This window comes from Notechis scutatus, chromosome Z (genome assembly GCF_049901735.1).
Source record: "Notechis scutatus isolate UNSWTSFEM ecotype Mainland chromosome Z, rNotScu1.2, whole genome shotgun sequence".
Classification (NCBI taxonomy): Eukaryota; Metazoa; Chordata; class Lepidosauria; order Squamata; family Elapidae; genus Notechis; species Notechis scutatus.
Window position 1 is genome coordinate 84,951,466 of NC_142025.1, and position 25,057 is coordinate 84,976,522.

The 25,057-nt window shown below is 37.0% G+C and overlaps 1 protein-coding gene across 7 annotated transcripts in view; it reads right to left on the reverse strand.

Annotated features, from left to right (window-relative positions):
* Positions 1–25,057, reverse strand: part of TANC2 (tetratricopeptide repeat, ankyrin repeat and coiled-coil containing 2) — a 370,844-nt gene that overhangs the window by 150,536 nt on the left and 195,251 nt on the right. For 3 of the 7 annotated variants that reach the window (XM_087947472.1, XM_087947473.1, XM_087947476.1), the window contains one exon: positions 374–532. The exons of 2 other annotated variants lie outside the window; for them this stretch is intronic. In XM_087947472.1, the coding sequence (XP_087803598.1) occupies positions 374–532 (159 nt within the window). The remainder of the gene's footprint in view (positions 1–373; positions 533–25,057) is intronic. 2 more of the 7 variants (XM_087947475.1, XM_026679841.2) reach the window with 1 other exon arrangement.

Below are 25,057 nucleotides of genomic sequence, written 5' to 3' on the forward strand. Positions count from 1 at the left end.
AAAATAAAACTGTTCCACCTTTATTTTCAATATCAGTGTTTCATGCCTAAAGAAGCTTGAGACACAAGTTTTAGGGAGTCCTTGTAATAATGCATAGTCTCCCAAAGTACCATGTATCTGTACATTAACTGAATAAATATCCATGGACTTAGGCTATCTAAGCAATATTGTTATTTGTTTAATAATTCCAATTTGGTTTTGAAATTTTTAGTTTTGAAGCTTTAATTTAAATCTGAAAAGTAACAAATATTAAGTTACAACTGTTTGTCAAAAATGAAACTGTTACATCTGACAATTTCTATCTGCCAGAAATAAAAACTGCCAGTTTTCAAGTTTTAATAAGAAAGGCAAATCTTGCTAAAATAAAACAGACCCGCTCTCCTCCTTTCAGAGTGCATAGGAATTCTGCCCACATGCTTACCAGGACAGTAGGCATCAAGATCCAGTTTTGGTGTTGAATTGAGTGTTGGTGAGCCAAGCTCAGATTCTGGAATTCGAGGGCTCTCAACAAATTTGGCTTTCCTTAATGGAGCTTAAGAGAAAAATAGAAAGAAAGGAGATGAATGTAAATGAATGTGAATGTACAGTAATGGCATATGAAATCAGTTAACAGTATCAAGCCAAGATGCACTTTTTATTTATTTTTTTATGCCTAAAGGAGGAACTATCCATTTTATAGAAAAAACATGGCCTACATTAACAAATGTAAACTGCTGCATGTCTCTCACAATTTCTCAAACATCTATGCAGGGGTGGGATTCAAATATTTAACAACTGGTTCTGTGGGTGTGGCTTAGGTGGTGGACGTGGCTTGGTGGTCATGTTATTGGCTGGGTGTGGCCAACTCAATATCACTCACATCGAGGCACGCATCTCCTCGCCTGGCCTCTAATCACTGCAACAGTCGTAAGTGTGAAAAATGGTCATAAGTCACTTTTTTCAGTGCCATTGTAACTTTGAATGGTCACTCCACACAAGCAAAGTACCAGCAAAGGAGGGAAAAAAACTCCAGAGAAGTTCCTGAGACAAGAAATCTAGTCCTGCCAAGAATGTAATAAGGGTTAACGGAGAGGCAGTTTCTGTAAGCAACACCAGAATGTTTCCTTCCTGCCTTCCTTACAGGATGAGGCCAGTAATTTCTTCTAACAACCAGTTCTCCGAACTGCTTAATATTCTAAGCAGTTCTAGAGAATAGGTGCGAACTGGTAGAATCCCACCCCTGCATCTATGTAAAGAATTATTTACATTTATTATGTTCAATGAGCTTTCATTGTTAATACGTGCCAGAATTTCATTATATAAGTCAGTGATCCCCAACCTTTTTTATGCCGCGGCCCGGTACCGGCATCAGCTGGGCGCCGCGGCCCGGTTCGGCATCAGCTGGGCGCCGCCATCTTTTTGATGAAAAAGTGCTTCCAGTGACCTCACCGGAAGCACTTTTTCATCAAAAAGATGGCGGCTTAGCGCTTCGATGAGCTTTTCCGGTAGAAATGGCTTTCTACCGGAAAAGCTCATCGAAGCGCTAGCGCCGCCATCTTTTTGATGAAAAAGTGCTTCCGGTGAGCTTTCACCGGAAAAGCTCACCGGAAGCACTTTTTCATCAAAAAAAGATGGTGGCGCCCAGCAACCAGCGGCCCGGTAGGACTTGTTCCGCGGACCGGTACCAGTCCGTGGACCAGTGGTTGGGGACCCCTGATATAAATGGTGCATTTTGTAGATCTATGCTTTCTTTGGATCAATTATGCAAATCACACACACACACACACACACACACACACACACACACACACGTATACATGTATAATTGGTCCAAAGTGTGTCTGTGTGTTATTTGCATAACTGGTGTGAATGTATTTTTTTCTATTTCTTACCCCCCATTTTCCTCAGACATAGCTAATGGAATCTTTCCTGAGATGCAGTGGGACCTAGAAAATCTAATTTTCATTATGCTAATACCATAATCTCTTGGTACAAATCCTACCTGACTATAATTATACCATCTCATCCAAATTCCACATCACAAAATGCATACAGACTTGTGTCTGCACAACTCCTAAAAATCTAAGATCTAAAGTTGACAGAATACAAATAGTAATAAGCAACAGTACTTAGAATTATATACTGCTTCATAGTGCTTTACAGCCCTCTCCAAGCAGTTACAGAGTATTGCCTCAAACAATCTGAGTCCTCATTGTACTGACCTCAGAAGGATGGAAGGCTGAGACAACCTTGAGCCATCAGGATTGAACCCCTGGCAATCAGCCTGCACTACTGCATTCTAACTTACATGGCTTTGAAGTAATCTTCAACTTATGACCACAAATGAGCCCAAAATTTCCATTGCTAGGCAAGTCTGTTGTTAAGTGAGTTTTGCCCCATAAGTGTAAAAAAAGTTATAAATCACTTTTTTCAGTGCTGTTGTAACGTTGAACAGTTACAAAACGAATGGTTCTAAAGATTACCTGTAATCTCTTTTCATTTCTTTCTATTACTCCTTTTCCTGATATATGCTATTCTTATTTTATTATCCTTTTCCTTTCCCTGCCAGCTCACTGGACAAAGAGAGACATGGAAAAATGGAGTTTTGATTTTGCTGAGGTTTAAACTGCTTATTTAAAACTATGTTGTAAAAATTCTAGAACTGCATGTTTCCCAATTTTAAATATGTATAGAACTGCAGCCAAAAGTTGCAGCAAAATAAATAGAAAAGTTGCCAGAAAAAGATGAGTAATTTTGCTTGTTTCTTACATGTAAATTGATTAGAGATAACACTGGGTTTAGTATTTTTCTGTCACTTTTATTGTCCCACACCTTTTCTTGAGTGTTTCTCTGTTGCCCATTGCTGTACATTATTGCTGTTTTTATCGCTAACATATGTTGTTATTTTTCCTATTTTTAAAATATTTTATAAAGTCATTAATTTTTTCATAGAAGGATAAATCCATGGATATTATCTAAGCATTTGAAAAGAAAGTGGAAAAAGGTGAATTTAAAAGAAAAATGCAATCACACTATAATACTTTTAAGTAAAGATAAATATCCATTCTTTAATATTTTTTTGTTAATGCAGGCATTCCTGTAATAGATTCCTAAAACAATGGTGCAGTTCATATTGTACAAAATTAGAACTGCAGAGATTTGCAGCAGATTGTAACCAATTATCCTTTCATATTTTCAGGAAACAAGAGCATAATATGTCCATCTCTAGCAAGAGGAACAGATAAATTCCTTAAAGTAACAAGGAGATGACCTATTTATTTATTCATGCTCAATTGATTTAATATTACTGCCCATCTCAGAGACATAACTTTGGGCAGCTTACAATAAAAATAGAAACTAAATAAAATATATACAGTACAAAAAATAAAAGCACATAGCAGCTCAAGCAGAAGACCCTCCAGAACAGCCTCCAGATCTCTTTAAAACTAGATTAGGCCTATTAGTCGCTGAGGGCAGATCAACATAACAGATCTAGTGATGGAGGGTGGTGACAGTGAATTGCTGGATTACCAGAGAGTGATATGACTGTGAAAGGAAAGAAGTTTTCAGCTTTCCCAAGTCCAGAACTTCTTGCTACTTTTCTGACAGATAAATCAGGTCAGACATATGACCACTATTATGCATTGAGCCTGTATAACTTGAGACAAGTTTATGGCTGTCATAGTAGCCATGAACTTCCAAGCCACCTCTGATTCTACACTCTGAGAAGGAATAGTCCATAAATCTGAAAATCTCCCTTGCCAGTCTGTCACAGAATCAAGGAGCTCAGACAGAAAGATTGCTACACAGCAAGCAGACTGACATATGTGACACAATAACAGCAGTCTCAGTTGAGCTCTATAACACTTTCTAAATTAGCTAAGGGAGATCTTGAGAAATGGGTGGTGTATAAATTTTAGTAAGTAAATAAACAGCACTTGAACTGACAAATTGCAATCAAGATTGGTTTTTTTTCCTTATATTGCTCCCCAATTCAGATATTATTGTTCATAAAATCAGCCATGATATTGCCAAGTCATTCATTATAAACAGTCTAGAACTTTAAAAACAATAAAAAACAGTAATTAATTTTAGTTCAAAAATCCTAACTTGAGAATATATAAAATCCTAAATAAATTTCAATAATGTTTCAAAATATTTAAATGTTTATGGTTGATTTGTGCAGTTGACCTTATTTTTGATTGCTTGTTTTAGAGAATGGGAAGGTGGCAGTGGAGCACAGCTTGGAAAGACTCCATTGACTGTTTATCAGAAGATAAACTTAGGGGTCTCATTCAGGTGAACAGAAGCCCCCTTTTTAATACATTCAAATATCCTCAGATTGTTTGCATTGTAAGTGTGAGGAAGCTGAAAGGAATGAATAGAAATTATTATCCCTCACAAGCATTTTAGAATGCAGAATGCAATTTATATTAGTTTATCAGACTTGGACAAAATACTGATGGGAAAGAAGTTGGCTGGAATTTAGAGGCGCTACAGTATATAGCAGTATATAGCAGTATATAGTATATAGCAGTATATAGCAGCTCCTCTCAGCATCTCAGATTGTCATTCCAGCCTAGCTGACTTCCCAGGCTTGTGATGGTAAATTTTTAGAAAAATAATTATTTAGGGGGGGAAATCACTAAGCAATATTTATTTATTTTATTTATTTATTTATTTGATTTGCCAATTGTTTACAAGATAATAAGTATAAATGTATACATAGTTGTGAATACATGAAATGGGTACATATAAGAAAAATAAAAGAATAAGAGAAACAATAGGACAGGGACGGTAGGCACGTTGGTGCGCTTATGCACGCCCCCTACAGGCCTCTTAGGAAAGGGGTGAGATCAATAGTAGACAGTCTAAGGTTAAAGTTTTTGGGGTTTGGGGAAGAAACTACAGAGTCGGGTAGAGTATTCCAGACATTGACCACTCTATTGCTGAAGTCGTATTTCCTGCAATCAAGTTTGGGCGGTTTACTTTGAGTTTGTATCTATTGTGTGCTCTTGTGTTGTTATGGTTGAAGCTGAAGTATTCATTGACAGGTAGGACATTGCAATGTATGATTTTATATACCATGCTTAAGTCAGACCGAAGACGGCGTAATTCAAGGTTTTCTAGTTCTAGAATTTCAAGTCTGGTGGCATAAGGTATTCTACAACGAGTAGAGGAGTGGAGAACTCTTCTTGTGAAATATTTCTGGACTTTCTCAATTGTGCTAATATCAGATACGTAATGTGGGTTCCAGACTGATGAACTGTATTCGAGTATTGGTCTAGCAAATGTTTTGTATGCTCTGGTTAGTAGTGTGATATTACCAGAGAAAAAGCTACGTAGGATTAGGTTAACAACTCTTAATGCCTTTTTGGCTATGTAGTTGCAGTGGGCTCTAGCACTTAGATCATTAGAGGTGAGTATTCCAAGGTCCTTTACAGAGCATGGGTCATCAACAAGATCTTGACTATTCAGCTTGTATTTTATTTTCTGATTTTTTTTGCCAATATGTAAGACAGAGCATTTATTTGTTGAGATTTGAAGTTGCCATTTGTTTGACCATTCTGATACATAGTCAAGATCTTTTTGTAGGGTAGCAGTATTGTCTGTGGTATTGAACAGCTGGGGAGAAAAGGATAAATGGGAACAATTGTCACCATTAGCATTTCTCAACCTGCAATCCTCCAGAGGTGTAAGAATACAATTCTCCTGCTCTCTCCAAAGCACATTACCCATCCTGGAAATTGGTTCTCCTTGCTTTTAGAGCACTTGCAGGGTAAAGCTACCAAATGCAAGCTACCAATCAAAAGGTAGGACTCTTCCAAGAAAAGACTAATTGCCTATTTAAAATTAATGATAATTGGATAGGCAGCGTTATTTTTCTTATTTTTATATTTCTCTTACAAAGTGACTTGCTGATAAAAAGAACCACTTGGTTTTTCACAGGCTGAAAGTGTTTTAAATAAAATAGATACTAGCTTTCTATCATAAATATCCAATAGGGTGATTATCCCCCTCCCCCCAGATCATTGTAAAATGAGGAAGTGGTCTGATAAAGTCAATCTGACTGAAATTTCCTCTTTTGTAACAGCTTTTCTATCTTTCCAGTTAATTTTTCCTTTCCTTTCTCCAGTTTTACTCTCATATTTCTCTCAAGTACAGCTCCCTGTTCCACCCTATTATCCTCTTTTTTCCAGTCAGGAATAAGAAAGAAATTGGGGGTGCTAAGGCCTGTATGCTTGTGCTCGTGTATCAGTGGTGTGAGCTCTAATATGTGAGCCAGTTCGGTGTGAGCATATGCTTTGTGCACGTACGCCAAACGTATGCTTTGCGCACGCGCAGCATTTGCAACTCACCTTCTGCTGCAAGCCCTGTGTGTAAAAGAGCTGATGCGTGGCAATCAGCTTTGCTGCACAAAACAGCTGAGGTTGAAAAACAGGAAATAAAGGTCAGTATAGAGCCAGGGCAGGTGGGAGGACCCAGTTGCTGATCGTCAGAGAGAACTAGTTCTCTCACAGATGATTGTCGGAGCTACTGACAGTTTGGCTGAACTGAGCCGAACTGGTAGCATATCACCACTGTCATGTACATGAGAGAAGTTTCTGCATGTAAGATCTGTAGGTGGATATAGATGGAGATCAATGTTATAAATGGGGGCATCCTATTTTTCCAGGTAAGTAATTTAAATTAGTTATTAAATTCAGAACTTCGTTATTTATTTTTGTGCCGGCTCTTCCTTTTCTTCAAATATAGGTACTGAGAGAGATATGGATATTAACAGCAGCCATAGCAAACTGCTGTAGCAAAATGATAACCATGTGATAATTTAATCATCCAAAAGCCACCTGTACTGTATGTCATGGCACTTAATGCACATGCCATCATCATATTCTCCCCACAAATATTCCTCATGTTTATCACCGCCAAGTATGATAAATGCAAAGTCAGGAGGGATTGTTTTTCAGTTTAGTTGGTTCTTTGGGACAATCCTTCTATCGAAATCAGGCTGATATCCCTGATTGTATTCAGGCAGATGTTAAAGATCAAGTTGTTCTGGAAAGCATTTTAATTTATTTGGGGTCATTTTTTGTGTGTATTTATTGCTTTTTCCTGAGTTGTTTTTTAATATTCTCAAATATGTTTTTATTTTTAGATTTACCATGGGTATTGTAAATTGTCCTACTGACAGTACTCATGTTTAACCCCCAAGAATTGGGCTGCTTGCAATGTGATACAAATGCAATAAATAAATTGCAAGGAAGAGGAAAAAAGCTAGATGTTGCACAGGGAGTTTCCGTTTAATCATGCTGATCATGATCATAGTCTTCTGAGGGCAATTACCTTTTTATATTCAGAATATCTGAAGTGATCCTGCTTTATCTTCTGGAATCAATATTATTCATTATTAATGATACTGAATGGACAAATGCACACCCTCATAATAAGGGGAATGAATTTTAGGTACAGCAGCTAATATAGAGAAATTTCCAAAACTACCCTCTTTCCTCCATCACTTATCCCCTTTTTTCTAGCCTGTATGTAATTTGCATTGGTGTATTTTAGTAGCTGGAGATTGATAGTTAGGCCTTACAGTCTAATTTTCCAGTTGAAACATATGGCATTCCACACTGTGACTCACCCCCCCCCCCAAAAAAAATGAATCACAAATGTCTGAGCAATCTCATGAAAACAACTCATTATCTGTAAAAGAGACCATTACTTTTATTGTTGTGATGGTTCTGATAAAAAATCATGGTAAAATGATGTCACAACCAATCGCTCCATTTTCCAAGGCATCCTTTACTAGGGTCAATGAGCAAGGGGGCGGGGGGTGTAGCACGGGATATGTTGCCACCTTCACTACTCAACTTTTCTTCCTGGAATTTTATTGGTGCGTCTTAACAGGTTGGACACAGCCATAGAGCCTTCCCCAATCTCATGCTATTATATTTTAGAAACCTCAACTGCAACAAGGCTACCAATCCTCCTGATCTCCACCATGCGTCTATTCCAGAGTCATTGGGTCATCCCTGTGTTTTTGTTTTGCTGTGACTTACTGAGTCTTAGCCACTAAAAGTGACTGTGATGGCAAACCTATGGTACATGTGCCGGAAGTAGCACACAGAGCCATCTCTCTGGGCACACAGATGTTGCCTGTTGCTCCTCCTGGGAAGTTAAGCTTCCGGGTTCCAGTGTGCACATGCTCGCCAGCCAGCTAGCCTTTGTGCACGCATGTGGACCAGAAACTGGAGGACCAGGTGGCTGGCACACATGCGCATGCCGGAACCTGGAAGCTTAAGCTTTCCAGCATGCACACGTACACCAGAGAACTGCTCTTCTGATTTATGGTGCTACTGCACATACACACATGTTCCCGTTTCGGCACTCAGTGCCGAAAAGATTCGCCAACACTGGTCTAAGTCTTGGAGGCAACTACGATATCCCTATAACTGGGAAAGGAAAGCCACTTGCAAGTGAGAGGGAGATGGGGCACAACATTCCCCGGTATAATAAACATAAAGGTGGAAAGTTCTGTATCTCCTGAAATATTCATAATGCTTTGGCACATTGTGGCTTGTTTTGTTTTGGCAGCCAGTTCAGTGAAGCTAGCTACTGGTTCATAAACTATGGTTTAGGATTTGATTGTCATTAAATCAGCTGAGCATTTTTTTTTTTTTTGGATTTGGGTTTTGTGTAATACATGGACTGAATCATAAGTAAACTTTAAACATTGCATATCATCGATTGCATTTCATTTGGCTCTTCATGTTATGTCAATCATAGTAGCTGGTAAACCTATAGATCCAGTTTATATATCATGTATTATGTAAACTGGTTTAATAATTGTTTTGCTATCTCATTCCCTTATCTAGCCAAATGTGAAATCCAGAGGCTAGGATAATTTTTATTTATTTTTTATTTATATAAACTAAGGGCTATCTTATTCTAAATGTAGTGTTATTTTGGGCCAGTCAAAGTAATTTTAAATTCTAGTTTTCAATTTTTAAATCTATTTTTTCAACTAAACAATTGAACAAAGTTTATTTATTTTAATTTTTTAAAAATTTTAAATTCTTAATGATCTAAGATGAAAAAAGAAATCTTGGGGAAAAACAGACACTTAAAACAGCTAATGATGAATTTTTCAAGATAGAAAACAAAGGGTCAAGAATTTTTGTAAACTATTGTAAACTGACACTTCGCGACAAGGAAAATGATATTTTTTTTAAAAAACAAACAAAAATAATAGAAATGCATACTGACATTATAATGATTTACAAAATATGTCATATGTTTCAGCTTATACCCACAGAAGACCCAAACTATGTATGCATCAAATATAAATTATATATTATATATTATATATGAATTATTAGAAGAAAAAAATAAAGGGTCTACAAGCAACTCTAGCCACTTTGAAACTCAATGAACAAATGAGAATCCCCAACCTAAACAAGAAGATTACACCAAAATTCAACACAATAGGGAGCAAACAGCTTCTTTAAAAAAATGATCCCATATATGAACCTAAAGAAGAAAACTGATATACCCAAACTGAACACAACAGGGAAAAAACAGCTTCTGTTAAAAAATGACCCTAAATACATGACGTAAAGAGGAAGACTGATAGAAATATGTCACTTTTAGAAGAAAACAGCAACCAAGAACCAAGCCCCTACTATTTACCCTACCCCACTTCAGTGAATCCTCTTTCAAACTAAATAATCACTTTCACAGCCCTTCCCTCCCCTGGAAGAAAATATGTAGACACCTATAGTCATTAATAGTTTCTAAAAAAGAGACATAACTCAGCATTCCTGTAACAGGAAGAATAGCATCCCAAATTTCCCTAGGGGGAAAAGGGTGCTATTAGTGATAGATTAAATTTTGGGGGGAACAGAAACTATAGTGTGCAGACCAAACGCTCAATCTAGGGAGATATGTTGTCTCCCTGGAGCAAAAACCAAAGATGTAACTGAGAACCTTACTGAAATAATCAACCCCATGAATTTCTACCCCTTTCTTCTCTTATACTGGGGAGTAGTCACACAACAATGAATCTAAAATCAATAACAAGAGATTACAAACAGCTAGGGAAGAAAGTTAAAGAATTGGGAGTATAAGTGGTGTTTTCATGTATTCTTTCAACAAAAGGCCAAAATCCCATGAGAGACCAAAGGATTTTAGAAATGAACCACTGCCTTAAATTTTGTATTGTCAAGAGGACTTTGGTTTCCAACACCGTGATCTACATTACCTACATGAAGGGTTACTGACAAAAGATGGACTTAACCTCATAAGAACTTGAAAGAATATATCTGGAAAACAATTGTCTCATCTTATCAGTAGGGCTTTAAACTAAAATTAAGAGGGGAGAGAGAGGCCAATCTTCAAGATCTTTAGAACCTAATTCCAAGCAAAAAACATTAGATAACCAATCATATAAGGAGGTAGGGAACAAAGGGGAAGGAGGAGGAGGAGGAGGAGGAGGAGGAGGAGGAGGAAGAGGAGGAGGAGGAGGAAGAAGAAGAAAGAAAGAAAGAAAGAAAGAAAGAAAGGAAGGAAGGAAGGAAGGAAGGAAGGAAGGAAGAAAGAAAGAAAGAAAGAAAGAAAGAAAGAAAGAAAGAAAGAAAGAAAGAAAGAAAGAAAGAAAAAAAGAAAAAAAGAAAAAAAGAAAGAAAAATACAATGAAGTAGAGAGTGATGAAAAGGATGGAAAACCCAGTTACAAAGTAGGAGATATAAGAAATATACCCAAGATCCATAAAGGACTCAAATGCCTATACACAAACTCTCAAAGTTTAGGGAACAAATGGTGACTTTGAATAAAGGTAGTTATGCCATTACTGAAACAAAACCAAGGATGAAAATTTTCTAGAATCCATATGGGTCAATGTAAAAGGGGGGGAAATGACATTGCTATAGGTGTACACTACAGGCCACCCAAACAAGCAGAACAAATTGATGAACTTTTTGCTAAACAATTAATGAAATGAATATAGGAAATATACCACAGTAGTAACTGGGGATTTTAACTGCCCTGATATCAACTGGGAGACAAACTCTGCAGCTAGTGGGAGATAAAACAGATTCCTAACCAATGAAGCTAACAACTTTGTCATCCAAAAGGTAGAGGATGGAATTAGAGGAAAAGCTATACTGGACCTAATTCTTACTAAAAGAGAAGAAGTGATAGAGAGAGTTGAAGTTGCTGGAACTTTGGGCAAGAGTGACCACGTCATATTGGAACTCAATATAATGCAAATGCAAGCAATAGAACATAATCCAGCCAGTTTAAAGTTTAAAACAACTGATTTTAACTTACTCAAATAGAGTCTAAGAAAAATTCCTGCCCTCTGCAGCTAAATTCAGAATTTAAGAGCAGTCTCTAAGTTGTTGTACCTGCATATGTTTCTGATTTCTGGAGAAATCCCAGATATACAAGGCCTAAGGAGCTTTGGCCTCAATATTTGTTTTCTTGCCTGCACAACTGAACTCTAATAATGAAGCCCTTCTCCTGATGACTCTTTGCTTCAAGCTCTTGATTATATAATATTTCATGGAAATATAATACCTGACTAGTAATCAGATATTCTTATAACCCTATGTTGGGAAGCAATTATCACCATTGTTTGCTATCTGTATCTTAACTCCCTAGTATTTCACCCCAGTTCTGAACCACATGGACAGAGAAATCTTGCCTTGTAATCTTGGAATCTGAAAATTTGAAGCCTGATGACAATGGCAAATGAAGCTTCCATAGTCTCCAGCAAGTAATAAGTTAACCAGACCAAAAGTTTCCCTCACCACAAACTAGAAATCTGTTGTAAAGTATGTAAAGTATTGGGGGGGGGGGATGCTCTATAAGAGCTTTACCAAGATTTGGTTACTTTGATCAGCATTCCCCAACCTTTCCAGGTTGGTGGCCGGCACAGGGGTGGGGCGTGGGTGGGGGAATGCTTTCGTATGAGGAGCACACGCACACATGCAACTTCATTTGTGTGAACAGTAGGCAGGGCTATGATAAGCACCAGCCTATCGCTCACGCAGCCCAGTTGTTAATAGGCCACAGCAAGACAGTGGACCATGGCCCACAGGCTGGGGAACCATGACCTATGTTTCTCTTTTTTTTCCAGGAGACCAAAGTGGTGTAAATTAATTGCATATTTATTTCTGTAAAACCAATTACAGGTAATCCTCGACTTACGATAACAATTGTGCCCAAAGTTTCAGTTGCTAAGTGAGATATTTGTTAAGTTAGTTTTGTCCCATTTTATAACCTTTCTTGTCACAGTTGTTAAGTGAATCACTGCAGTTGTTAAATGAATCTGGCTTCCTCATTGACTTTGCTTCTCAGAAAGTCACAAAAGATGATCACATGACCCTGGAACACTGCAACTGTCATAAGTTTGAGTCAGTTGCCAAGTCGCTCAATTTTGATCACATGACCATGGAGATGCTGCAATGATCATAAGTGTGAAAAATGGTTATAAGTCACTTTTTTAAAATGCCGTTGTAATTTCAAGTGGTGACTAAATGAACTGTTACTAAGTTGAGGACTACCTGTACTGTTTTGGAGTAAAAGCCTTGTTAGATTGTTTATAGTAATGTGTATGTGCGAAGACCACTTCTGCCTAATTCTCATGTCTGTTCTCAAGGAAAAGCATATTTGTAAACATGCAAGGTTCTTTGAGATGGTGATCAGCATCTGGGGAGAGTGGCATATAGCACCAAGTTAAAGTAACTAAAAAATGAAAACAGAATGAAGTTCATCAGAATTAAATTCAGATATGATGATATGGTCTTAAGAAAACTGGATTGACAAAACTGTTGTTGCTTTTAAAAAGTAAATGGGCCAAATCTATATTTTTTTCTGGGGAAGGTAACTTTTATATGAATTAGAAGAACCGCAAGAGTTTGCAGTATTTCTTTTATAAAGATGTCTCAACTTGTAGTCCATAATGGAATTAATCTACATAAAGGGAAGTAAACAGTTGGGTATCCCAAGGTTCTGTCTTAGGCCCAGTACTCTTCAATATCTTTATAAACGATTTAGATGAGGGAATAGACAGGGAACTCATCAGATTTTCAGGTGACAATACATTGGCAGGAATAGTCAACAATCCAGAAGACAGGATCTTGGCAGACTTGAACACTAGGTCCTACCTAACAAAATGAAATTCAATGGAGAGAAAATAAGGTTTGATACTAAAGCAAAAAAAACCCAAATATACATGTAGAGGTTATGAGAAACATAGCTCAATAGGAGTAACTGCAAAAGGGATCTTGTAGTTCTAGTGGACAATTAAATATGAGCCAGCAGTGTGCTGCAGTTGCCAAAAAAGCCAATTCAATCCTAGGTTGCATTAACAGAGGGATAGTATAGCAATAGCACTGAGACTTATATACTGCTTCATAGTGCTTTACGGTCCTCTCTAAGCAGTTTACAGAATTAGCATATTGTCCACAACAATATGGATCCTCATTTTACCAACTTGGAAGGATGGATGGCTGAAAAATCAACCCTGAGTCGCTCAGAATCGAGTAGTGAGTTAGCCTGCACTACTACATTCTAACCATTGTGCCACCAAGGGCAAACCAAGAATCAAAATCATGTGAAGTATTAGCATCACTTTATAATGTTTGGTAAGACCACACTTGGAATACTGCATCCATATTATGAAAATGAGGTTGAGACTCTGGAAAGAGTGCAAAGAAGAGCTTTGGCATTAATGCTTGAGGCATAGACTTGGTTTACAATGATGTTGAATGGTTTGTTTCATTCTGTTATTATTTAGATTGAATCAATTTCCCTAACAACACTACTTTAGCTACTATAGATATTGAAAAATTATACATATATAGGTATCCTCCACAAAAATGAACATAAAGCCATCAAAATATAACCTCTAATGCCACTTTTCAGTGCCCTTGTTGAATGTCATTATCCTTAATATTTTTCTCCATAAATTTAGTTGCTGCAGTATTCTGTTATAATCAATAGAGAGGGCACAAACAGGTGAAGCTCTATGAGACATATTGAATAAGAGGTTAAAGATTAGGATTTCAGAAAGCTCTGCGAATTACATTATGTTTGGGGTGGGGGATCAGGAGTCTGAATGAACTTTGAGATGTTTTTATAAAAACATAAGCTTTTGTAAAATGCCAAGGCAGCATACCTTACCACCAGTGTATTTATTACTTATCCACAACTATTTAATCTTAGTAATAACATGTATCTACTATACTAATCAATGGTTGAGCTATAGGTGCACAGATCACTCCTCAAGATGCCATCATCTTCATCATTGATGTGGCTTTCTCAATTCTTGCTCTCTGAAGTTTATCCTTTACCTCAGTAACGGTAAATTTATGAAACTTAATTGTCTGGACTCTTAGAAATGAATCTCTCCATTATACTATGACAGCTTCCATTTCACTATTAACTTCAATCTAGGCCTGTTTACAAATTAAATCCACTTGATCTTTGATGTCATGATCAAACTACAGAATAGATACACAAATAGAATAATTTGTAGGACATTCACAATCACCATGCATATTTATATTATATGCTTCTAACTTCCAGTCAGAACTTCTATAGCCAGGTTCTAAATTACAATAGCATTTGTTCTGATCCACTTGATAGAAATGTTCAATTATTGGAATCAAACCAGGAATTCAGGAGTCTGAACTACAATCTAACATGTTTGATAAACAAATCAATAGATCCAGATTCCCAGATAAAACCTGTTAAAAACTAGATCCCTCTTCCACCCCCACCTCGAAATACCAGAACAAAATAACAGCATGGTTGTCATTTATAATCTACAGCTCAAGCCACTCAAATGCATTATTAATAAGCTACAACCCATGCTGAGCAATGACACTGCATTTTCTTAAGCACTGAGTGGTATAATTAATATTTGTATGAACATAACTTCAAGCAGATTCTCACAAACAAGAAGAAACAACAATGATGTTAACACAAGAACCAGATTCTACGACACCTCTTCTCTACACTCTGCCTCTAATACAATTTGTGCCATCAACTGCCAACAATCCCTTCTAAACATTACATAGAACAAATGTTGCATAAAATAATTAATGGACAAAGTTTGACATCAAGCCTGAAAGGGGGGTGAGCATCACAGCATTTCAACCTCCCAGGACATTCAGCTATAGATTTGTGACCATTTTGAAGAAGAAAAAAAGATTTTAGCAGCACTACCAGGTGAGGCAATTCTGTCAAGAGGTTTGAGAAGTTCTCAAAAAGCCTCAACAAACACAATGAGTTTTACCTTGTTACAATTGTTAATTAAAAACACATTCTTCTTATTGTAAGACAAACTGTATGTGTATAACTTGCAACTTTATAATTAAGCTGTCTTCCCTTTTTTTCTCTCCCACTTCATTCCAATTTATCTCTTACACCAATCTTTTCATATATCTGATGAAATGACCACAAAAGCTTATGTCTTTATTTTATTTTAGTTTACTTTATTGTCATTGCACCTCGTACAACGAAATCAAACACCATCTTCAGTGCACATCATGACCATGAAAATAAACACAAACACACACCCTTCACCCTCCACACATTGAACCGGAAACCCCTGACACCACACCAACACTGCACTATACAGCAGAATTCAAAAGAGCTACTGCCCTGGGATAGAAGCTGTTTTTCAGCCTATTTGTCCTTGTTTTTATTATTCTGTACTGTCTGCCAGATGGTAATAGTTCAAAAAAAGGGTTTCCAGAATGAGATGGATCTTTGAGAATGTTTTGAACTTTCTTAAGGCAGCGGGAGCTATAAAACTCTTCCAAAGAGGGGAGAGGGCAACCAGTGATGTTCTGGGCAATGACATTAACCCTCTGGAGTGCTTTCCTATCTGCCACTGTGCAATTGGCAAACCATACAGAGGTGCCGTATGTTAAAATGCTCTCTGTGGTGCAGCAGTAGGAAGTCACCAGCAGTTTTTCATTCAGTTGTTGTTTTCTGAGAAGTCTCAGGTAGTATAATCTCTGCTGGGCCCTTTTGACCAGAGCTGCAATGTGGGTCCTCAAATGTATGCGGAAGAAACCCAGAAACTTAAAACTGGCCACTTGCTCTACTAGGTCTCCATTGATAAGCAAGGGCTGTCTGTCTGATCTGTTCCTTCTATAATCCACTATAAGCTCCTTGGTCTTATTGGTGTGGAGGACCAAGTTGTTGTCTCCACACCACGAAAGCAACCGGTCCACCTCATCTCAGTAGGCAGATTCATCCCCCCCCCCAGACATAAGTCCCACCACTGTTGTATCATCTCCAAATTTAGCAATAGTATTACTAGCGTGAGTGGGAATGCAGTCATGTACATAAAGAGTATAGAGTAAGGGACTCACATCTCAAAGTTGGGTCAGACATCCCCCCAAACATTATATAAATTTCAGAGCTTTCTGAAATCCTAATCTTTAATCTCTTATTCAATATGTCTCATAGAGCTTCACCTGTTAGTGCCCTCTCTATTGATTATAAGAGAATACTGTAGCAACTAAATTTATGGAGAAAAATAATAAGGATAATGACATTCAATAAGGATATTGAAAAAGTAAAACAGTTAGAACAATTCAATCCATCTGGTAGCAAGGTGTTTAACAAGAGGCTGAACAACCCTTTATTTTTTCCTGTATGGAATACAAGTTGGACTTGATGGCCAAATGGATACTTTCAATAGCATCATTTTTATTATTCTATCTTTTTTTGTTGATACATAATTATGTATCTATCAAAATTCATTGATCTGAAAAACAATGTTTTTTTCTGCAAAACAGAAGCAGATTAGAAAGAAACACTTTTATTAAAATAAAGATGTGCCATTTCAAACAACTGCCCACAAACTGCTGTAAATATTACCTGTTAAAAAGCCAATTTAGATATTACATACAGCTAATTACTGGTTGCATTACATAACCATTACAGCTTTAATAAAAAATACTACGAAGTCCAATGGATGGCTAACTTCCCAGGCTATACTATTTTCAGTGTTTAAATCAAAATCCCCTGAACAATAGAATGAACTCTTTTCTATAAGAGAATACAACAATGTGGAAGAAAACATGGATGAAAAACCATATACTATTTAGGCTCACCAAACTCACTGTAAGATATTTACATACCGCAAATATTCATTATTATATTTAATAATGAATAAACATTAATATACTTCCATTAATTTTTTTTAGTTCATACAACTTACTTTTGAAAAAAAAAGTATTTTGGAAATATGTGAATTTTTAAAAATTATTTAGAGCACATCTAATACATTTTAGTTTGCTAGAGAAACAATAAATAGCATTTAAAAGAAGAAATACTCCACAAAATGTTCCAATTTTATGGTCTTCTCAGTTAATAAATCAGTTTATATAATGCCACTCATGAATAAAACTAACAGGGCTGCTGCTGTTTTTATACTGGGTTTTCTAGGAATAGCAGAAGTATGGTTGGCAATGATCCCATTACATGTGCATGCTAGGCTACTGCATCCAAAGCTGGATCATTGTTGGAACTCACTCCCAGGGCACAACTCTCCTTTGGCAGCATTAATACTAGCATCAATGAGTCCGGCAACAGCCCAAGGCAACCTGCAACCAAATCTGATGTGTTGCCTAGTCACAGTTGCCTCTCTTTCACAGGCAGTTCTTCCTGAGTTCCTTCTGGTAAGTATCATACTGAATTTTGGCAAAGACCCCAGGTAATACAGTGGGCAGCCTGACTCAAAGTGTCACTCTCCTGCAATATACTTTAGCTTTGCCCTCTTATAAATACAGGTACTTTTTTCATCTTCCTTAAAACTTTGGATCAACTCCCTTTCTCTCTCTCGCCACACAATCTATAATGATTTTCCTCTTCACTGTGCCAGATGATGACCCTGCATGACTTCTGTTTGTCTGCTTTCAACCTGCAATGTCCTATAAACCAGAGACTACCAACTGGTAGTCCACGGCTGCTTCGGAATGACCATAGGGCCAGTCCTGTGACTACTATAGCTCTGGAATATGGGACTGGCCCTTGGTGGGGCTGAAAATCTCCACCGTAGGGGGTGGCAACGTGCAAATTTGCAGGTACTGCAATGTGCAAAAAGGAGTGCAGCACTCTCTGGCCAGGATGAGGTAATGGTGCTATTGCGGCAAGAGAGGGAGCAGCGACACAGATGAGCCAAAGTGGCAATGACGATGGCTGGAAGGTGCGGGTGCAAAGTGGTACTTGCATTTGCCGCATCAGCATTCCACCTTTGCTGCGGTATATTTGCGCCAGCTTGTGGTGCCAAGGCAGCCCTCATCTCCTGCGGCTTGGGGCTTGGAGCAGTAAACAGCATCCGAAAAGCACAACGGCCTGTTAGTTGAGAATAGTGCCTGGGATCGACCCTAGCTTTGCTGTCCACTGCTAGATCATCCCCCTGCAAACTCGTCTCTCAAGGAGCCCGGAAAAGGTTTCCTGTGCCATTTCAGCCAGCGCTCCTTGAGACGAGTTTGCAGGGGGATGATCTAGCAGTGGAGGCTGGCTACAAGACAAACATTCATTCTCAGCCATATTTCAGATTCCTAGATACAATGGGCTGATCCCAGGCGCTTTTCTCCACTAACAGGCAGCCAAGCTAACTGCTTGAACTCCTGTCCCTGGGAATCAAAGCACTGAAGTGCGAGCAGTGCAGGAAACTTCAGCCAGGCTCCTCGAGAGATGAGAGTTTGACTCCGGCTGCTTCTCTCTGCTTGTTGTGCTTCCTGGGTGTTGTTTACCGCTCCAAGCCCCAAGTAGCAGGAGTCAAGGGCTGCCTTGGCGCCACCAACTGGCACGAATATATTGCGGTGAAGGCAGAATGCTGATATTGTGCAAATACAAGTAGCGCTTCGCTCCCGCACCTTCCAGCCATCATCTCTTCGGCCCGCCTGTGCTGCACCTCCTCTTGCGGCAACAGCACTATCACCTCATCCTTGCTGGCATGGGCTGAGCTTCTTTTTGCATGTTGCACCCACCATGGGCCGGTCCCATATTCCAGAACTGTAGTAGCCACAGGACTGGCCCTTTGGTCATCTTGAAGCAACTGCTAACTTTAATAATGTTGTTACAATTAAACAACCTTTAAAGATTTTGTTATGATTAAATAAGCATTTATAATTTTGTTATAATTAAATAACATTTATAATTTTGTTAAATAGGTGCATTTCATATTAATAAAATTGAAGTTCTTTGATCATTATTTTACAAATGTATTTATCTTTTTTTAAAAAATTCATATTAGTGGTCTACGGAGTTTAAAATTATTAATTTGGTGGTCCCTGAGGTCCAAAAGGTTGGAGACCCCTGCTGTAAACGTTCTAATTGATACCTGGTTTCCTCAAAATTCTCAGCATACTCACTGGATTGAAAGAAATGCTCTTTCCCTAAATTGCCAATAAACTCAAGAGTAATCTGAGTCTTGTGTAAAGCAGTCCTCTCTAAGGCTGGAATACTAGAGGCATTTAGTCCAAAACACTAATAGGGCCCCTCTTCACCACATCCCCTTATCCCAATAGAGGACAATTCTTTAGAGAGAGGATTTAACACATGTCTACTCTGTGCAATCTAGCAAACTTTGCTAAAATAACCGGAAGAAAAATAGTCACCTGAATTGAATATTCAGAAGGAAATAAAAGTAAAACATTATCACACATAAAAGCTCAATAAAGCCAAAAACATTTCTCAAACACTTCAACTATTCCAAAGAGACAAGCAAAAATTCATTTATTAAAGGGACTACTACCAAATCTATAGGCTAACAAAGCAGATGCCCAGGTGTTGAAACATATCCTGGAAGATGCTTTCCAGTATTTGGCCACCATTAAATGAAAACGGCAATAGATTACTTAAATAGAATTTTGGTTCAGGAATTTGGAATAGCTCTTTGGGTGAATAAGATCATATAATCAAATTGAACTTTTTTGCTTCCTGCAGCATGAAATATCACAATTAAAAATCTATTCTGATTAATAATGCCACCAACGAAACACAATTTGATCATATCCCTAATCTTTTGGAAAAGATAAAAAAAGTTTAGATTATGATTAAAAGATAAGTAGTTGCCGAATATTAATAATCCCTTCAGCTTTCTGAAGGCAGATAGGAGCCTGCAACAGCACCACATAGTACCTATATATATTAAGAATGTAGATGCTTCCCAACTAATATTTTTATGAAGGTTAAATTTTTAAAAGACTTACCTAATAAATTAATATAAAAACCTGAAAAGTCAGGATGTTAATATGCAAGCTAGTTTATTTCCTTTATGTGATTAGTGAGAGGGCCATGTAGGTTATATCTAATCCTCAGTTAAGCATTCCTGTGCTTAATTTATAAATAAATAAATAAAGTCAATAGATAGATAGATAGATAGATAGATAGATAGATAGATAGATAGATAAATAAATTTATAAATAAATAACAGCAATCACCTATTAAGACCATGAGATGGTCTCCCCCCGTATCCAGAGATTGAATCCAAAGTAATCCTAAAATCAACAAAGCCCTGTAGAACAGATGTCTCCAATCCTTGGGCCATAACCTGTTCAGAACCTGGCCACATGAGCGGCTGGCTGGTGTGTGCATGCAGCTCAACCATAGCAAGTGGCAGGCTGGCACGCACATGTGCAGTTCAACTGCTACAAACAGCAGGCCAGCATACGAACAACTCGACTATGGTAACCAGCAGGCCGGCAAGACGCACACAGATCAACTTGCATGGCCTGGTTCCCCTCTCCCCCACCCCCATCAGCTGCCAAGCCATAAAGGTTGGGGACCACTGTTGTAAAGCTTAAGGCTTGGTAGATTTTTTTTCTCCCATCCAAAAATGTAATACAATATCTAAATAATTCTTGTTTCTCTGTCAATATATTTTCTTGATTCAACAAATGTATAACATAAACATCCAACACACAGTTTAGTAATTATATTTCAAAAACTAATGGCCCTATAGATAGATAGGTTGGCCCCACAGTTTTTAATGTGATTAATGTTATCTATCCTAGTTTCCTAGAGAAGATTAATTCAATCAAGCAGGGAAGGCATGTTGCACATGCAACATTGATCAACTTAGAATAAAAACTAGCAATAACTGCAATCCACAAATATTATATCATCATGTATCTTATCTTTAAAATTAGTTATGTGATATTTACCATTTTAACTGCTAAAGATCAGACACTAAATAGAGCTCAAGACAATGGAATGATGCTAAAGGAATGCACCTCAAATCTTTACATAATATTCAAAGATCTGAGCTCCTGAACAGATGCAGAATTGTTAAACGTTTAAAAGATCAGAAAACACAGGCAGTGTAGTGGTCACATTTTAGGCAGAAATAAGCAATGGAATCCTCTAAAGAGTTATACTGGGATTGGTTCTTTTGAATCTATTTACTAATGTCATGGAAATATGATTTTTTTTAAAGTGTATAAAGATGAAAGTTGAGCATAGAACTGTAAGGGACAATAGTTCCCCTATTTTCCTTCTGGAAAATAATATGTATAATCTGAAAAAGACAGGAAGAGAACATGACACACTAGAACACATTATCATGGAGAATCAAAGATCTAGGGATAACAGTAAAAGTTGTGATAATCAAGGTCACTTTTAAAGGAACACCAATGAGAAACAACTTGGGTGAGTCTAGAATTTTTTTCAGTGATTCTCACTAATTCAATATCACAGTAAATAACTCCAGTGTTTGCAAATATATATAACAAATGTACAACAATAATTTGGCTAGTAGTGGTAACTGCCAGTTAATAACATCCCAAGTTTATCTTCCTCCAAAAATTAGATTTAGTTTCGAGAGATTTTGAAAGGAGAATCTAGGTAACAGGTTTCCCAATTCAAAGCTACGAAGTATATTTTTAGTTGCTCAATACAAAAATATTTTTGCTATAAGGGGAAATGAATATGAAAAAAAGAAATAAAACATTAATTCAAAACTCTAAAATATTGTGAAGGAAAATACCATGTATAATTTATCACTGTATTTCTGTGTAAGTTGGTTTAGAGCTGAATCTTTAATACCATTTATATAATCCTCAAATATTAAGAATTATAATAGCTGTTAAGTTTGTTTATGCTAATTTATAGTTAAAAGCATTAGAATTCATCTTGTTTTTCTGACTTGGCTTCATCTCTCAAGCTGATACATGTATGAAATATCACACCCATTATGCATACTAAATTCAGCTGAAAAGAGAAGGATTTTATTTTTTCAAATCTTTTCAAAAAATTCAAATCATGATACATATGTAGCTCACAAACAGAAGAATAGATTCCTATTCTAAACAAAAAGGACTAACCAAATAAATGGATGAGTAGAAGCACAAATTCTGAACCTATAATATGGGCATATTTAATACAGTTTCTGCAATAAAAATGTTCATATCAAAATCTATAGCATAAATATATCTAATTATGATTCTTGAAATTGTTATATCTTGTGATATACATACAATTTTTCAAGAGTCTAATATAGTCTATTTTTCTCCTTTTCTGGTGATACAAATCTGGGGAGTTACAGATTCCATAATATATGTGTGTGTGTGTGTGTGCGTGTGTGTGTGTGTGTGTGTGTGTGTGTTGTATATGTGCAAAAGTTGTTATTTTATTAGTTTCATCTAAATATACCATCATATAAATATTCTAGAGGAAAAAAACTAAATGCATTATATAAAGCTACAAGTAAATAATTAAAACCTATTTGAAACATCTCTGACTGACAGCAGCAGTTCTTGGTAGTCTCGGTGAATTAGACGAGTATCTCTTTTTCTACACTGATTTTCACAAGGTCTAAAGCAGGCCAAAAATAATTTTAAAAGATAATCCATGGTACATACAATGCATCAATTTTCCTCTTAATATACTTACGGACTTCAGTTCTTCTTCCTCATTAACAGAATACAGCTTTCTGCCAATCAAAGCAAAAAACAACAACAACAACCTATTTTCATGGGCAAACTTTCCATCAAGTCACCCTCTTAGTCTCCTTGTCACTAGATCCATATCACTGCTGCCAGCATCCCTGTGAAGTTACGTATACTGACATGTTCCATCCTCCACACCAATCTTCCTGTGGTACTGCTATCTTCCAAGCAAGAAAATCCAATTCAAGGTCAATTTTAGGATAGCTCAAATGAATGCCAACCTTGTCTCTCGATTAAATCCTTCAGTACTAAATAATCCTTCTTCCTGGACTGCCATACAGAATTCAAAGTCTACAGCTCCCTGGAGATAAGTTCAGTATTATCACACAGTTTCTTTCTTAAATTTGCACTATACCTTGTCAGAGTAAATTATAGAAGGGACAAATAGGTAATGGCGCAGTATAGCTCAGTCAATGATTCACTTATGTGCTCCTTAACATTCAAGAGTAACATGAAAGGCTAGAAATGCAATCCAGTACAGAGCTGATGAATGGTGCAATGCTGTTGTTGTCATAGCAACAGGGGGGGAAGCACTACCATATATAGAAATATGACATGAATTCCGAGAATGGCTTATATTAAAAAGCAATAAACACTTACCATCTCTCTATGTCTATGCTGCCTTCATTTGCAATCAAAACAAACTGTCACATGCATAATCATCTCAAACAGCAAAACTATCCTGGGAATATTGAAATAGCAGTAATAAGGTTTTAAAAAAATACAAAAGCTCCTCCCACAGTGGTTAGACAGAAACAGTTTGGCTGTGATCTAGGATTCCATCTATGTTTTGGGCAGAAATCAAAAGCTGCACATGAAGCAAACAGGCTCTGTGGAAAGAAATTAAGTGAGCCACAGTCTTATAATAACGTAGCACTGGAACTTGGTGAAAACTCAGAGACCCTAAGCTATTGTTGTAGATAAAGAATCATTGCCACCAACAGATTTTAATCTTCAAGGAAAGTGACAGAATAAAGGATAGTATACGTTGTTGATAGTCTTCAAAATTATTTCATAAGATGGCCTGCTGCCCCCCCACCCAATTTTTTTTTCTCAATTCTAGCAAGGCTGAAAGGATATCAGGTTGGAGAGAATTGTTATGTTAACATAAACCAGATGCTTCCAAAGGAGACCAAGAGAATGATCAAGTATCCTTTTTATTCAAAAATGCGAGAGAAAAAAGCCTTGAGCCTAAATTCTGGATTAGAGGCATATATTAATATTTTGAACTCTATATATTACAGTTCTCGTGTAGATACAATCTCATTCTTGTCTGAAATAAAGAAATTAATCTTGCCAAGGTGTGCTGAAATCCTTCTGATGAGTACATCATTTCCTATATAATCATCTTAAATGTCTAGATTGAGTAAAAGATTAATACAAATGTAAATGCAGTATTTAATGGTGCATGAAATGGTTGGTTTCCAAAGTCAGGTAAGGCAGCCAAATAGGTAATTTCCAAATCTGCTGTGTATTCTGGATTGAATTCTTGATGCTATCAAATACTGGACACTTTATTTTATTGATATTAAAATCTGCAGTACCATTCATATGTGAGCAGAATAGGAAATTGCTTGCCAGGGCCATCATCAAGAATTCGCTGGCAGTTATTTGCCTCCAAGAGACCCATACATTTTATTTGCCTGATCATAAAACTAAAATCTTGCCTTAGACATTCTGTATTAAAGCAAAGAATATTAAGACGGGTCATATCAATGAATGAGTATTGGTATATACCAATTGAGTATTGGTATATACCAATACCATGAATATCTGGCCTGGCTCTTTCTAACGAAATAACAATTAAATCTATAGATATATTAAATCTAAAGATATTTGTAAGATAAACAACAAAATATCAAATGTCTCTTCTTCACTTCCTCAGATAAAACTTGGTAATAATTTTGTCTGTGAGTAATTATAATACATAGCTAGCCATGACCATTTCCAAAACCTGCAGGAACATTTTGACAACTAATAACAAATTGTACATTCATATATATGGATATATGAAACTCAGTGCAATAGCTTTGCTTTCATATAACTATCAAACCCCAAATTTCATGGAAAGAAAGACTTCCATTTCCCCTTCCAAA